A 15,357-nucleotide genomic window follows, 5' to 3' on the forward strand; every position below is an offset into this window, starting at 1 on the left:
AAATTTTCTCAGGTTAACTGTATGTATTTCAGAGCTTTTAAGATTAGTATGATACTTATCTTCACTTCTGCATCACTGCTAGGAAGCTTTAGAAAGCAGGACTAGGTCCTAATCCACGGGCAACAATACACTAATCTGGGTTTTGTGGGCCTCTGTTTGCCTTTCTCTGCTTCCTCTGAAATGCCCACCAAGGCTGTGGGATGGTGTGGGATTAAGATAATTTTCCTCCCTTACAGAAATCATATGCTCCCAGGGATGGAAAAGTGTATCTCTGAATGGCACTGCCAGAAGTAGCAGAACCTCGTAACTGGTTCCTGTTGTGTCTTTAGTCCAACCCAGCACTACCACCTACCCTGGTAACCCCCCATGCATGGGACTGGAAGAGATTTTTCCTTCCTATCTAGTATTTTAATGCTTTCCTGAATTTTGTCTTACTAATACTAAGACATGATCCCAGTTTATCAAAGTAATTTTGAAATCCAAATCTGTTCATCAACTTGCATGTGTCCCACCCAAATTAACAGGAAAGACATGAACTGTCTAATTATGGCTGTGGTTCTTAGGTTTGGCTTCCCTGAGTGGACTTCTGGGAGTGACAGAATTTAAGGTCTTCTCATCTACCAGCAAACCAATATCCATTCACCTATTGATGTTGTTGAAAAAGAACAAGCCTCTCAAAAAGAAGAAGAGAAAGAAGGAATGTAATAGGAATATTAGTAATATGCAGTGGTCCTAGAAGATTTTATAATTTCCATGCCTGCACAGAGTATCCTTGATGCACTCCTTGACTGGACAGTGAATAGCATCTCTACTACAGAGATGCTATAGTAGAGGCACAAAAAGATCTGGGGGAGATAGCAACAGGTTGCCAGTCTCCTAATAAGAATGGCATTTACTTCACTCACTCTATGACAGTTTTAGTAAACCTGGGAGTTCCATTCAAAAAAAATTGAAAAATTTTATTGGTTGCAGATATAATGGCCAGACTATTCAAGTAAAGGACAGAGGTGCAAAATACAGGGTTAGATTAGGAGGGCAACTGTCAGCAGTGACTACTACTGAGCAGTGGTTCCTCAGTGAATTCAGAGCTACTACATTTTGCACATGAAATTCTCTATTACCATTTAAATGGACTAGTAATCCACAGTCTGCATCTAAACCCTAACTTAATTAGCCCCCACCCCCACCTCAAAACTAACTCAAGAAGCTCAAGTCAAAAGTTGTTATATCCACTGCACAACACCAGGATTTGCAAGATCAAGCCTTTGCCTCTAAGGAATTCCCACCATGGTGGGCACTTGTGTGTGACTACCAGCCTCTGCTTCTTTCTTCTGCAAGGGTAGTGAATGTTGCAGTATAGTCTAACCAGGGATCTGTATCATACACATGCAAATATCTGAGGTTAAAAAGTCACAAATAATTATTAAAAGCATATCATTGCCATCACAATCAGGTTAAAATAAATACCTTTAATGGTGAGTTTTTAGCTTCAGGGAATTCCCTTTCATCAAGCCTCACCCAGCGCTGTAGAAATTGTTGAACCATTGGGTTTTCATTATTAACAATCTGGAATCCAGTAATGTTGGCACCTCCATGCATTACTCTCTCCAGAACAATGTCTGTGAAACCCTGGGAGGACACATGTAGAAAACAAGAATCATTGTCATCCAAAGTCCCTTTTCTTTGGCTCAGTTTTACCTGCTACAAGTGCAGCACAAAAGAAATGGATTAATGTTCCTCTTGTTAGCTGACAATATTCGACCAAGGAGACACAGAATAGAATTTAAAACATCTTTTTGTTCTTTCAGTACAAAACTGCCTTGTTGGATTGTGGCAACGTGGTACGTAATGTTCACCAGTCAGAAAGAAAACTGTGGGGAAACTTGAAGTACTATTTCCTCTGCTGTCCTCAGCATGATGAAACTGGTCAAAGACCTCAAATCCCATTTGTACAGCAAAGTGCAAACGAAGGTTCAGGGCTGGGGGCAGAAAACCACTCGACACTCAACTGTTCTGTGGAGGCAAAGCACACACCTCTTGCCAGGCAGTTCTCCATCACAGCATCTCTTAGCATTTCACTTGCAAACAGAACGGGATGATTCTCTCCCACTCTGTTGTTATTTATACCTGAGGCAGTAAATTGGAGTCTTTTTGATTAGTATGACTTGATTGCAGTCATGTTTATCTGAATGTCAATGGTTACACATGCTAAAAGGCAACCCAGAATAAGAACCTCTGTATTTCTATGCACACGCTAATCAGTGAGATCATGACTGGTTCTTATAATGCAAAATGACACATCTTAAAGTCAGACAGTACTTATACTAAATAAGAGTAATTTAAAATTTGTCTTTTCTGCTTTAATCACACCAAAACATGGATACAGAAAATCTTTGAGTAAGTAGGATTGCTAACTAGAAAGCGTGAGTTTTGGAAAAACATTTTTCCAATCACAGTAGACACAGAACTCAAAACTGAGTCTTCCTGCAGGATTAATTACAATACAAGATGTTTATAAGGAACTTAAGCAGATGGTGTTTCAAAGGCATCAAAGAAGTCCCTGAAAGTCAATCCTACAATCCAGAAGAAGCTCTGATACAAATAAAAATGTACTGCCTCTTCCTGGTAGGTCAGCACATACAAAGGCACAGCCCTACAGTCTGAAATACAAAAGAAAAACTAAACAGCCTGGCTGGTTTAGTTAATGGAATTGTTCTAATTTGCAGCTTTTTACCACTTATACACAAATATGCTAAAATTATTTTTCCTGGAGTGCTTAAATATAAAGTATGTTACATAGAAGATTACAGTCACAAGCATTTAATTTATGAGGACAGAAATCAGTGCAAAGCATACAATTAAATTATTATTTTAAAACTGGTAGAGGATATGAGATTCTCAGACAAAAGAACGACCATAACTGAGTAAAAATGAAATACCAGTTCTAGTATTTACTGAAGTAATTTCTCAAAATCCAAGAACTCATCCATGCATTTCCACTTTCTTATTAAAGTTGCCACAACTTGAACAGAATATATTACCCTCTAAAATGCAGCTACACTTGTCATGAAGAAAAGTGCTTACCAGGTTAGCTAACATGTAGTGATAGCCTCTAGAGTGTTTGCCGAGGACTACAACCTGTGTGAAGAAAAAAATTACACATTATTCAGCTGTAAGGTGACTCTCAACCAGTGGAAAACAGCCAGAGAATGAACATTCGGGTAATCTTTTATGCTCAATCCATGAACATGATGTAGTAATTTCTGTTTTTAAAACACACAAGCAGAGTAAAATAAAGAGTAACTCAAAGGCTGAGGAGACTCTGCTTGCAGAGATGACCTTACCCAGCAAACTCACTGTTGTGATCACGGTGTCTTCCCTCCTGGCCAGGTTCATTTTAGTTATCAGTTCAAGCATTTCTGCTCTGAAATGAGGTAATACTATATCTACCCACTCACTAAACTCCTGTTTACTTTGTTCCTTGTTTGTGGAGTGTATGAGAGGTGGAGGACACAGCCCAGCCACTCACTGTCTTTATTAAACTACCAGCACAGCAGGGCTGGGTGGGCTTCAGGTTGTACAGGGAGTTTCCTGCCATGACAACCCTGGTCAAACCTTGTCATACATGAATGATTAAAATCAAATTCCCAAAGTTATAAGCAGTGACCTTCATTGCCTTTTCACAGCTTTCAAAAGGCCTGAAAACTTGTCACTTCCAGTGCATCTAAATGGATACATCTGACCTTAAGCATTTTGTCAAAATTTCTACTAAATGTTACGTTGCACATCATCTCCTGCCCTCCCTGACCCCACTTGGGCATCTCTCTGTACAAACAGAGTCATTAAATGGAATTGCTAAGAGACAAAAAGGCAGTAGGATGAACTGAGCAGGTGGATTCTGTGAGGGTCACAGGGCAGAGTGTCTGGCGAGCCTGAACTCTGCCATCCTGTGTGCTCATCCCCACTTTAGGAACACTGTGCTTTTGCATAAAGAAGGAAAACATACATATCTTCCACGTCTATTCAGCTGGCTGCTGCCTCACCAGTAATCCCTTCGTGCAAGACTTATGCCACTGCACTTCGGACCCGGCCCTCGCCTTCAGATGGTAATCTCAGCAACATCCATCCAGTCCTACAGCCATCAGGTGCAACAACATCCAGCAGTAAGAATTTAATTTATAACTGTGGTGATTCCACGTGTGTCAGGACATAACTCATCTTACCCAGAACTGCTGGGTTAAAAATAATCAACATAATGCTGGTGATACACACACATGTATCACTGACTACATCCTATGAGCAGCTCAAGTGAACAGATGATGCTTTTTGATGGAGAATCATCCGAAAATCTATACACACCATACAAACATACTTGTCCATGGTCATAGAAAAATGCTCCAAATGCCCATACTTTAAAAGACATCTTTTCAACATGTCTTTGCTAAAAACAGATGACATTTGAGTCACTGACTTTAGATATACAGCTGAGCCTGTTCAAGTTCTTGATTAAATTATTAAGTTCCCAATTGCCTCTTTGGGTAGTATTGTCTTTAATAGATGCCATTTCTTTTAAATTCACATTTAATTCTGTAGGAATTTGCATACTTCCAGCAGTCTGAAAATAAATTGCTGTTCAGGTCCTCTAGAGAACTGTATGTACACTCCGTTGGTAGAAAGCATCTGCTTTCCTCCACTCACATTTGTTTTCTGTGGAAATGTGCAGGCTTTCTTCAGATCATCTGGTGTGCATGCTATTTGCATACTGAATTCTCTGTGTTTTAATTTCACCTTAAAGGCAGGTTAGAGACAAAGAACTTATTTAAGAACAACAATACTCTTTGTGGTTTCAACCTTAATAACAAATAAGAAAGCTTTTACGTTTCTACACAGAAATGTGTTTATTTAAGAGAAAAATATCACCACAGATGAAGTCAGAGGCTGTAAGAAAAACACACATGGAGTCACTACAGGCAATAATGCAAATAGGAAATGCTCATTAGCATAGATCAGACTCAACTTCTGTCTCATCTGTTGTCCTGTCTTCAAAATGACCAGAAATAATTCTGGTTAGTCCTGTAGAGAGGTTCAACATACTACAGTCAAGCTTTAATTCATAAAGCATCTTTTAGAAGTGACCTGCCAGCATATCTACTCACACAACCAACCCTGTTAGCTCATAACCATTGAACTGGATCTTAACAATGTTTTTAAAATTCACTACACACTACATTGCAGTCCTAAATCTTAACAAGTACAGCTCTACTCCTCCCTCACCTTCCACCCTCTACCAACTGCCCAGCATGTTGAAGGGAGCTGCTGGATTAGTGAGCCCAGCAGAAACAATCACAGACATGTGTTACTCCTAGGGGAGTGAAGGGATGGATAAAGCTTCTTTATGAAGAAGGAAAACAGGAGTATAACAAATAAATCTCATCAACTGCTGATATATTGTGAAGCTTATACTGAAAGTGGGATATTGAATAGTGGTGGTGAATAGAAAGCCAGGATTACAGGGCAAGGATTTCACAGAGCTACATGTCTTTCGTAAGTTTGACTTCCGAGACTTAATATTGCTTTCACCTTGACTGAAAGAAAAGCTTATAAGATTTTACACTGAACAAAGGAGGAAGAAAAAAAACGGCTGGAAACCATAATGAATAATTCAGATTTCTGATCCCACATAATTCTTACTTTGTAGATAAAAAGATCATAATGTCAGGTTTGATATAGAATCAAATAAAGTTTGTATTTTTAATTAACTCTTCGGATATTTCTAATTAATTAAGAGAATATCTAGAGGGAACATAATTAAAATGTATCTGGTTTCAAAATAAAAGTAAAATCTGCTGGCCAACACCAGGTTTACTTGAAGTGCAGACCTATATGCCAGATTGAGGAATTAAGACAGCATCGCCAATTTTACTTTTTTGATTTGCCTGGGGAAGTTATTTTTTCAATGCAAGCCTAAAGACAATTTAGTTTCCACTGCATCAGTCACCATTATAATAAAAAGTACAAATTTTAATTACCTTAGTTTTTACATTTTTCTTAGTCTGGAAGATAGCACTTTAGATATTATTTGGCTAATATTAAATTGGTATGAACTGTTGCAATATTTCTAAAGCAATAATGACAATTCTCTCACGATGTAGTTCAAAGACTACACAACACCTAAGAGGAAGGACAATGAAGAGGAAGCAAAATAACTTTAATATTAACTTCACAATTGCTACATTATCTTTTGACTTATTTCCTAGTCAAATTACAAGCACAGGCAGTTCCTGGTCTAGAACATGGATCTGGGTTTTTAGGCCATGACAATTAAATACTGGGGTTAAGGATGAAGGAAACATTATGAGGAGACTGGTGAACTCCTAGATGAAAGTCAAGGCAAGGAAAGTCAAGGAAATGAATATTTCTCCAAGGACCTGATGAGGAACTAGGATGGTAAGAACAAGGTGTGTAGGTGAGCAATAATCGCAGACCACAGGCAAGGAAAGAATGAGCTAACGAATGACAAGACCCTGTGGACTCAAAAGAAATCAAGTAATGGAAGAACAGTGCAAGTCTGGCAAGTGGGACTGAGCAGTCCTAGTTTGTCTTTTAAAAATATCAATGGTCTGTCTCTGATTCATAAAATTTCTTTTATGGATGGAGGAAATCACAGAACGGCTGAGGCTGGCAGAGGTCTCTAGGAATAGTCTGTTCCAACCCACTAGCTCAAAGCAGGGGCAGCAAGAGCAGGCTGCTCAAGATCATGTCCAGTCAGGTTTGAATATCCCCAAGACAGATTCCACAAGCTCTCTGGGCAGCCTGTTTCAGTGTCTGACCGCCCTCACAGTAAAATGACTTTTCTTATGTTCAAACAGAATTTCCTGCATTTCAGTTTGTGCCCTTGTCTCTTGTCTTGTCACTGGGCATTGATGAGACCCTGAAACTCAGAGAGACTCTCTGAGAAGAGCCTGACTCGAACTTTTTCATTCCTTCCTATCAGGTATTTGCAGACAATATTGCTTTGAGTTTTCTCCTCTCCAGGCCAGGCAGCTCTCACAGCCTTTCTTTGTAGGTCAGATGTTCCAGTCCCTTAATGGTCATAGGGCCCCTTCCCTGGACTTATTCCTGGATGCCCGTGTCTTTCCTTTACTGGTGAGCCCAGAACTGTACACGGCACTTCAGATGTGGCCTCACCACTGCAGAGCAGAGGGGAAAGGTCACCTCTGTTGACCTGCTGACCATGCTAATACAGTGCAGCCTGGGATGCTGTTGGCCTTCTTCGCTGTGACACTGCAGTGCTGGCTTGTGGTCAGCTTGACTGCCAGGACCCCAAGATCCTTCTCTGCAGAGCTGCTTTCCAGCCAGGAAGCCTCTGTACCGGAGCATGGGGTTATTCTCCCCAGGCTCAGGGCTTTGCATTTCCCTTGGCTGAACTTCATGAGGTTCCTCTCTGTCCACTTCATCAGCCTGTCCAAGTATTGCAGCACAACTACCTGGTGTACCAAACTCCCAATTTGGGATAATCTGCCAACTTGCTGAGGCTGCACTCCATCCCACAACCTTCAGTTCACTTATAGAGAGGTTAAACAGTATTAGCCCCAGCACCCTTAGGGGACTCCAAATACTGAACAGCCTCCAGCTGGCCTCTGTCTTGCTATCACAACCCCCTAAGCCCAGCAGTTCAGTCACTTTCAAATCCACCCTCCTGCCTCTGTGGGCTTTGATTTTAAACAGTCATTGAAAAATACAAGCTAAGAGGATACGCCTGCACTTTTACAGAGAGAAGTAGCTATCATGACTTTGGCAGCAGTGAAAGGAAAACTACCATGTCAAATGAATACCTGTTAGGAGCTCATCTTCACTTCATTTGAATCCACTGTCATCTGGTCAGTTTAGTCTGTTTAATCAAAGTTATTTATCATCCTTTATTTACAAATGAGAAAAGAAAGAAAAAAACTAGATCACAAATGTACAGACTACCTCAAGTATAGCTCGAGACCATGATATTTTATGAGTCTATTAGATCTTCCCATAACATACTGATGCTGACAGGCAGTATTGCCACAAAGAAAGTCTGGAGATTTTTTACTTTGCTTTTCATACCAGACAAGTGGCAGAAATATGCCACTTTAATGGAATGACAGGTAGAGATCTGACCTGCTGTAATGTGTCTTTCCATTTCGACCCTATCTGGGAACAAGACAGTGTAACTCTAGAGTTCTTCTTTCTTAGGTTTTAAAAAGACAGTAATAAGAAAAATAAGATTTCCTATAAGCTCAGAATAACAAAAGGATTTTGTTGTCTTTGTTGAGGTTATTTGTGCATTATTTTGAATTCCATTGTTGCAAAAAGCCCACATTCAAGAAAAAAACCCAATCTACTGATTTTTAAGTATATGTTCACATTTCTGAGGATAGGAGACCTTAGCTACCTCCAGTTGAACAGTAATGTGCCTTTAAACCTTGCTATAGAAATAAAATTATGACACCTTTGCCTTCAAAGCAGGGAGAAAATGCCAGAAGTGATCACACAATTCTTTCTTTCTTTCCCGCAGCAAACAAGCAAAACAGACAAATGGACTGAGGGCTAAAAAAGAATTTAACAGTATCATCACGATCAGCTATCAGTGTTGATTGCACTTCGTGGGAACAGAGGGATATCAAGCGCAGCAACAACTGTCTGGCAAGCCTAAATTGTTGTGGAGCACACTGCCTTCTCACCAGGGTATCAGGTCAGGTGGTTTCTAGCTTCTACCCTAATTGATAGCATTTCTGTTATGAAGATGGAGTTACTTCCATCTTAGATCTGAGCAGCTCCTACCTGATATTGGATTGAGTGATTGAAAACTTGGTGCCCTGTGATGCAGCACTCTATTGGACCAGTGGCACTGGCTAATTTGGTCCTCAGGACATACTTAAGAAAGGAGAGGAACAGAATATCAGGGTGACCATCCAATTAGTTCAATGAAAGCTGAAGCCAAGGCCCAAAATATTGTCAGTATGTTAGCAAGGTGTTTACCTTCTCTTGAGTGGCACCTGCAAAGTGCTGCATCTCAGCTCTGCTTCTACCACTCAAGAGAAGGAGAAACCGATGAAACTCTTCAGCTGGAAAACAGAATCCTCTCCCCTGCCTCCCTCCCACTCCTGCAGGCCCTTCCTGCAGCGGGGGAGCTGCCCATGGGGTCTGCATCTATGGCACTGCAGTTCTCTGGGGTCAGTGCACTGTTAACAGCAATGCAGGTACCTTCTATAGCGTTTCCATGGGAGCAAAGGTGCAACAGCACTTGACAGCAGTACATAATCATTCCTCGCCATGTTTACTTTGCACAGGTCACCCCTTCTCATGTAAATTTTCCAGACAGGAGGAGGATAAACAGGAGAAGAGAAGAAAATAAAAGTTCTCCTAAAATGTGAACAGGATTTTCCTCATCTAACCAGATGCCACAGCAGAAATAAGATCCATTGTAACCTCAGTAGCTCAATTTTACTGTAAGCTTGCAGAGCCCACTTGCTGGTTTTCCAATTTCCACACAGGCGCCTGAAGAAAGTGCAAATTCCCTTTGAGTATTATAAACACTAGACGAAATTCAATCTTCCCTCAGTAAATTTGTAAAAAAACCTCCTTTTTGGGGGTCATGATTTTGTCTCTTTCTATCACACCAACAACTCTAACGCCAATATACGAGGTTCCAAAGGAACAGCAATCTCGTGGTGGCAAAAGATACGTCCCAGCTAGTGGTGGTCTGTCACTGCCAAACAAGTGATACCTGTCTTGTCTTTAATTCCACAGAGACAAAACCATTTCTACATTCAGCAGAAGCAGCTTCCCTCATACAAAGCATCAAAACTTCATGACTGTAATTGTAGTGCAAACCCAGGGAAGGCGATTTATTTCTTCACTTAGTATTAATGGGACGGGAATGTGGCCACCAGGGATTGTGATGCTGTAAAATATGCAGTAAACAATGATTTCATTTATATGAAGAATGAGTACCAGATTAAATTTGAGTTAAATATTAAATGAAGAATGTATTAAATATTAAGATGAAGATTCCACACACATATTATTTGTTGCAGATAAAAATAACTGCAGAGATAATTGAGATTAATTCATCACCTTTTCAGAGTCTTCATGCCCTTTAGGGAATGTCACAAACCCATACACTGTCCCAGCTGGTGTATCTTGTATTTTTGTGCAATATATGGACCCAAGGATTTTACTTCCATGCAATTACCACCTTACACATTTGTGACTACACCTCATAACCCAAATCTCACTTTTCTCTATAGAACAGTATCAAGATCATTTGTTTGGGCTTATAAAACATTCTTCAAACAGCTCTTGGCTGTTCTACAGAGTGTCTCTTACAGGAAAGACTCTCCTAGAGAACCAGAATCTCCTAGGAGGAGGAGACAAAAATGTGCATGGTGGAAGCAGGGATCTGAGATGCCTCTGCAGCATTTCATTAAAGCTTTTCCCTCTCTGGCCCCCTTCTTGTGCCCTTCTCTCCTTTGCCTCTCTCCTTGATGACAGTCACATCAAGAGTGAAATTCTGCCTTTAAAGCCATCTCCAGATGATGGTGTGCATGTTAGTCCTTGGAGGGTAATTAAATGCAACATCTGAAAGCTGTATTGTGCTTCATTCTCCCTCCATATGGCTAAACCTTCTTTTCTCATAACTAATCTGACATTTGCTGATTGAAGATTCTGTAGTGGAATATGCATTTAATTTGTGCATAAAAGGTTACATTAGAAATTACTTCAGAAAAATATCACAAATTGTAACACAGGTTCTGAGGGCATGATACTTTCTCCTAATTTCTTTCCCTGTGATGACAAAATTTTCTGTGAATTTTCTGTGCCCTGACCAAATTTTCCTAAATTCATTTTCCTTGATATGACTTAGCAATATTGGCAGATTAACTAATCTGTTGGCCCAACTATTGTTAAAGAACATATTCTACTGTAAAATATCAAACCTTGGAGAACATGGACATGAAGAGTTTTATGATTCCTGTCAACTGACATTCATAATCACAGTTATTTACTCTTTAAGTTGAATTAAACTCCTTAAATAAACTTTTCTTTCTATCAAAATTTCTGCTTTGTTTAGACAGACAAGAACAGTGCTATATCTCTCAGGACTGCATCTCTCTTCACAAGTCACGTCCTTCAATACAAAAACCTTCATGTCAAAAACAATCAAAATTTAAGCTACCCTTCATTACTTGAAGCTATTTCACTAAAAACAAGATCAGATATAAGTGGCTGTTACAACCACAACAAAAATTCTTTGTGGCATATGAAAAGGATACTCAAAATTGCTGAGACCTTTGCCCCTTATTTTGCCAAGATATTCTCAAGAGAAGATACTTGTTCCCAGGCAGCTTCCTGGAGGAGATGTGTCATAGAAATTCTTTGTTAGTGAATTCTTTAGCTTCTTGAGTAAGCATAATCGCCTAAAAATCCAGTTGTGCTCTGGAGGAATTTTTGCAGTTGTATTTATGGGAAGCAAACAATTAATTACATATGTTACTCTGCAGTAGTGATTTGCATAGGTGTGTAATTTTAAGAAGGACATAATATTTTGTCTATGCAGTTCTAGTATATTATTTGAGAAATACACTCCCTTGAAAATTATTCGTAATAGAGTGATCCAAGTTACATCTGAGGTAATTTCACAGAAGTTCTGGTACTCTCTGAAGCCTCTGTAAAATCCTAAGTTCTTCCTAAATTTAAATTTCACCTAAAATTTCATATGGAGGCTTTAGACCTCACAGAAATAACAGAAAGGTTGCTTTCCCTAGCAACATTCATGGTTAAACTTCCTTCAATCTGTATTTCAACCAGCTCCAATCCCATGTAACATGGTCCCACCACAATAACATCCTCATTTCCAACTTCACATACACTCTCTTTCCTTATGCTACCTCCTCGCTTCTCAGCAGCTGGGGATGCTCTCACTGCCGACCTGCAAGTCCACATCAGGTATATCAAAATCAGCACCATCAAAATCGACTTCCAGCTTAGCGTGCATCACTAAGTTTCACAACACCTAAAGTCACTTCCACAAAGACTGTTAATAACAGTAATTTCACATTTATTCTTAGTTTTCCAAACCTTCTGCAGGAGTCACAAATGCTTCATCACTGTCATACAGTTTGACAGTGGCTCCACATCATCAACAAGCGGTTCTTTAGTGGCCTTTGCATCATGTGCCCAATCCCTGTGACACAGGAGATGTGACACAGGGATTTTGACTTTGAATACCACGAAACTGGTATTGACAACGTACTTTGAACATTCCTAAGAGTACAGCCTTGCAATCACAAACATAAACAATGCTCATTTCTTCTCTGCATATCCCACGGGATACAAAAAATTTCTTCAGTCATGGCTGCTTAAAATATGAAAGGATGTATATCCGTGGGGGGCAGAGGGGAAGAAATTAGGTAAACTGAGTCACATGTTATAATTTAAAAAATACACAAATTTCCCATTTTCTCCATACTTCATCAGCATGTCAGAGTAAAATCCCATACTATTCCCTGGAATTGAACAACAGTCCTTGGAAAAAGAATTCTGCTTATATAAACCATTACTGCATGTCAGGATCACTTCAAACTATTATTTGGATATAACCCAGAAGTGTCGCAGTAATTCAGTCCCAATGCTCACATGAGAATCTTTTGGAAGGGGTTTTGTACTGCAGAGCACTGCCTTCAAGCAGACCAAAAATACTGAATAGTAGCCATTCTTTTTTTTTCTCCTTTTAAGCATTTCCTTTCCTTTTCAAATGCCCTACAAAATTAAGAAAAAAAAGTCCATGCAACTTCCTCCAGGAAAAACAAGGCTACTTTTTCTTATATTTTTTATTATAAATGGCATTTTACTGTGACTGGAATTGCACTCTATTTGGGTTTTTCAATGCTTTGAAGGAGTCTGAAAGGTTTATTCTGCTTCACTATAAACAGCACTCTGCAATATTCCCCATATAACTTGGTGCATAAACCATGAACTGAAAAAGATTACGAAGAGTTAATTTATTTTTACTAGATCTAGTTTATGCAGCAGAGGAGGTTGTTTTATTCATATCAATTAATAAAGTCACAGTAATATTTTTCTTTTCTGATTCTTTACATGCATTCTCCCAGTACAGAATTACTTGGGGTATTTTTAAGGGTCTATGTATATAGTTGATAATTTTATTCATTACATGTTTTGGAAGAACAAGCTTCCAGTAGTACATACACCATTATACCTGCACATGCGCAGCCATGATGTGACACAAATAAATTTAATTTAGCAACATGGGCTTTTCTTAAGCCTGGGAACATTAACTTCCCCTAAAATTGTTATGCTGTTTTCCAGCTTACCTGTTGGATACTGTGGGATAAGTTTATATTTGAGTTGAGTTGATGACTTATAGGGCCTGATTCTTCATAAATTTAGCCCTGGCTGCCCCTGGTGGCTTTAATCTGATCCCCAGAGGCCAGTGGAATTGCACATGTAAGAAGGTGGGATAAAAGAGAGGAATCCTGCATGGATGTGTAATTACAAGCGGTGACAGATGGGACTGGGATGGTACTTTGCTGTAGAATGACCTGATCCAAACCCATCTGTAGCCCAGAGCAAATGCACCACAGCTCTGGATCACACCTCCGGACCTCATGTTTAGGGACTTCTCTCTGCAAGATTGTAGCTATGAATTGCCAGAGTCTTGCATACTGCACCACCAGCATCTGGGCTAAAAAAGCCCAGGGGAGTGGCCCCCACTTGGAAAATCTTGCTGTTTGAACTGCAGGGTAACAGGGCTCTACAAAATGCACTTGGGAACACCTTGGTGCATGAAGGACCCTAAAAACCCCTGTGGTTCTTTTCCTACCCCTGATACGTGATTCATATCACACTGAAGCCATTAATCCCAGCCTAGTCAGCTGTGAAAAAAAGACATACACTCTTGTGCAGCTTTTCTTTTACTGACTTGGGACTTCTTCCCTTGTAAATGAACTGATGAGACACCAGAACTACCGCGCTGTCTCTGGTGATGTACAACGCCTGTTTTCACAGTGGTATTGTGCTATTACTATTCATTTTGATAGTGTGTTTCCTTCCTCTCCCTGCAGTTGGTTCATCTGAATTGTCGCCAAGATGGTTGGTTGCCTTGGAAACTAATTAAGGAAAGCCTTTGGTTAGAAGCAGAGTTTCAAGCATTAAACTATTTGAGAGACAGATGCAGAAATTAAGGTAATGTCTGCTAAGATGAAAGGGTTTATCCTTTATATGGAGAAGAAAGAACCACATTAAACGCCAGAACTGAAACAAAGCAACTTTTATACAACACTGATATTTAAAACCTGGAAGAGATGAGTGAGTGAGGGATTTCTAAATCAGCCAGGGGCTTAGAAGAGGTGACAAAGATTCCCAGAGCTATTAGGAATGCAGAGATGGACAAACAGAGTGGGACAAAAAACTCAGGAGATCTCATGTTGAGCAAATTTTAGCCAGCTCTGCCTGTCCCTCAAGTACTCCGTGTCTTTAAAAGACTTTTTGTCAATGTTGCTTTTGAAAAATACCTGCACAGCTAACGAAACACCAAATCCTCCCACCCCCCCAGTCCAGATACGGCATGAGAAGCATCAGTGTGTACATCTGCCTCTAAAACACATCAAAAGAGGGAGTGAGAGGCTTCCGCCAATGGCCCTCAGGCTCAACTTTTCTCCCGAGACTGTCAACAAGGGTAACAATTAGTGCCAGCTGCAGGAACAGCTCAGGCAGTGTGGACACAGCCTCAACAAGGAGTGGGACCCTCAGAGCACTTGCTCAGGGCAAACACATGCACCATTTCTGTGCACTCAAAAGCTGCAGAGAGAGGTGAACTATGCAGCGAATTGTGCTTTTACAGCTACCTATTAACTGAAGTTCAAAGCAAATACAGTCTCTGTATGAGCATATTGGCATCAATTTAAATATTGTCTCCAGGATAATGTTCAGGATAATGGTTGGTTCTACTTGGAGCAGTGTAACTGAGCAGAGATTCTGGTTCTCTCTACATTTTAATGGCAATACAGAGGTTGCCATATAAAGATGACTGTAACTGCATAACTGCATACTAGAAATGTTGTGGTGAAAATATGCAAAACATTAAAAGCAGATGCATGTGTGCATTGGTGTGTGCATTTATATCCCATGAATTATCATAAAACATAAAATGAGTAATTGCTACTATCACAGAAAAATAAAAACTAATGGTGACTTCAGGTTCATGTGCCTCTGGCATAAGAAACCAGAGTTGCTTGGCAGTGATCTACATACAGCAGCTTCCACATTTACAGTGAGACATTCTTTGTATTAATTATTATT

General features: G+C 39.9%; 1 protein-coding gene across 12 annotated transcripts in view; it reads right to left on the reverse strand.

Annotated features, from left to right (window-relative positions):
- GRIA3 (glutamate ionotropic receptor AMPA type subunit 3) overlaps positions 1–15,357 on the reverse strand; it is a 415,135-nt gene that overhangs the window by 62,836 nt on the left and 336,942 nt on the right. For all 12 annotated transcript variants that reach the window (XR_007904686.1, XM_051788539.1, XM_051788568.1 and 9 more), the window contains 2 exons: positions 3,085–3,138; positions 1,468–1,629 (listed from right to left, as the gene is read on the reverse strand). Coding sequence is in view for 11 of the 12 variants with exons in the window: in XM_051788539.1 (XP_051644499.1) it covers positions 1,468–1,629; positions 3,085–3,138 (216 nt within the window). In the remaining variant the exon portion in view is untranslated. The remainder of the gene's footprint in view (positions 1–1,467; positions 1,630–3,084; positions 3,139–15,357) is intronic.

This window comes from Manacus candei, unplaced genomic scaffold, assembly GCF_025592945.1.
Source record: "Manacus candei isolate 608988 ecotype Guabito, Panama unplaced genomic scaffold, ASM2559294v1 h1tg000003l, whole genome shotgun sequence".
Taxonomy (NCBI): Eukaryota; Metazoa; Chordata; class Aves; order Passeriformes; family Pipridae; genus Manacus; species Manacus candei.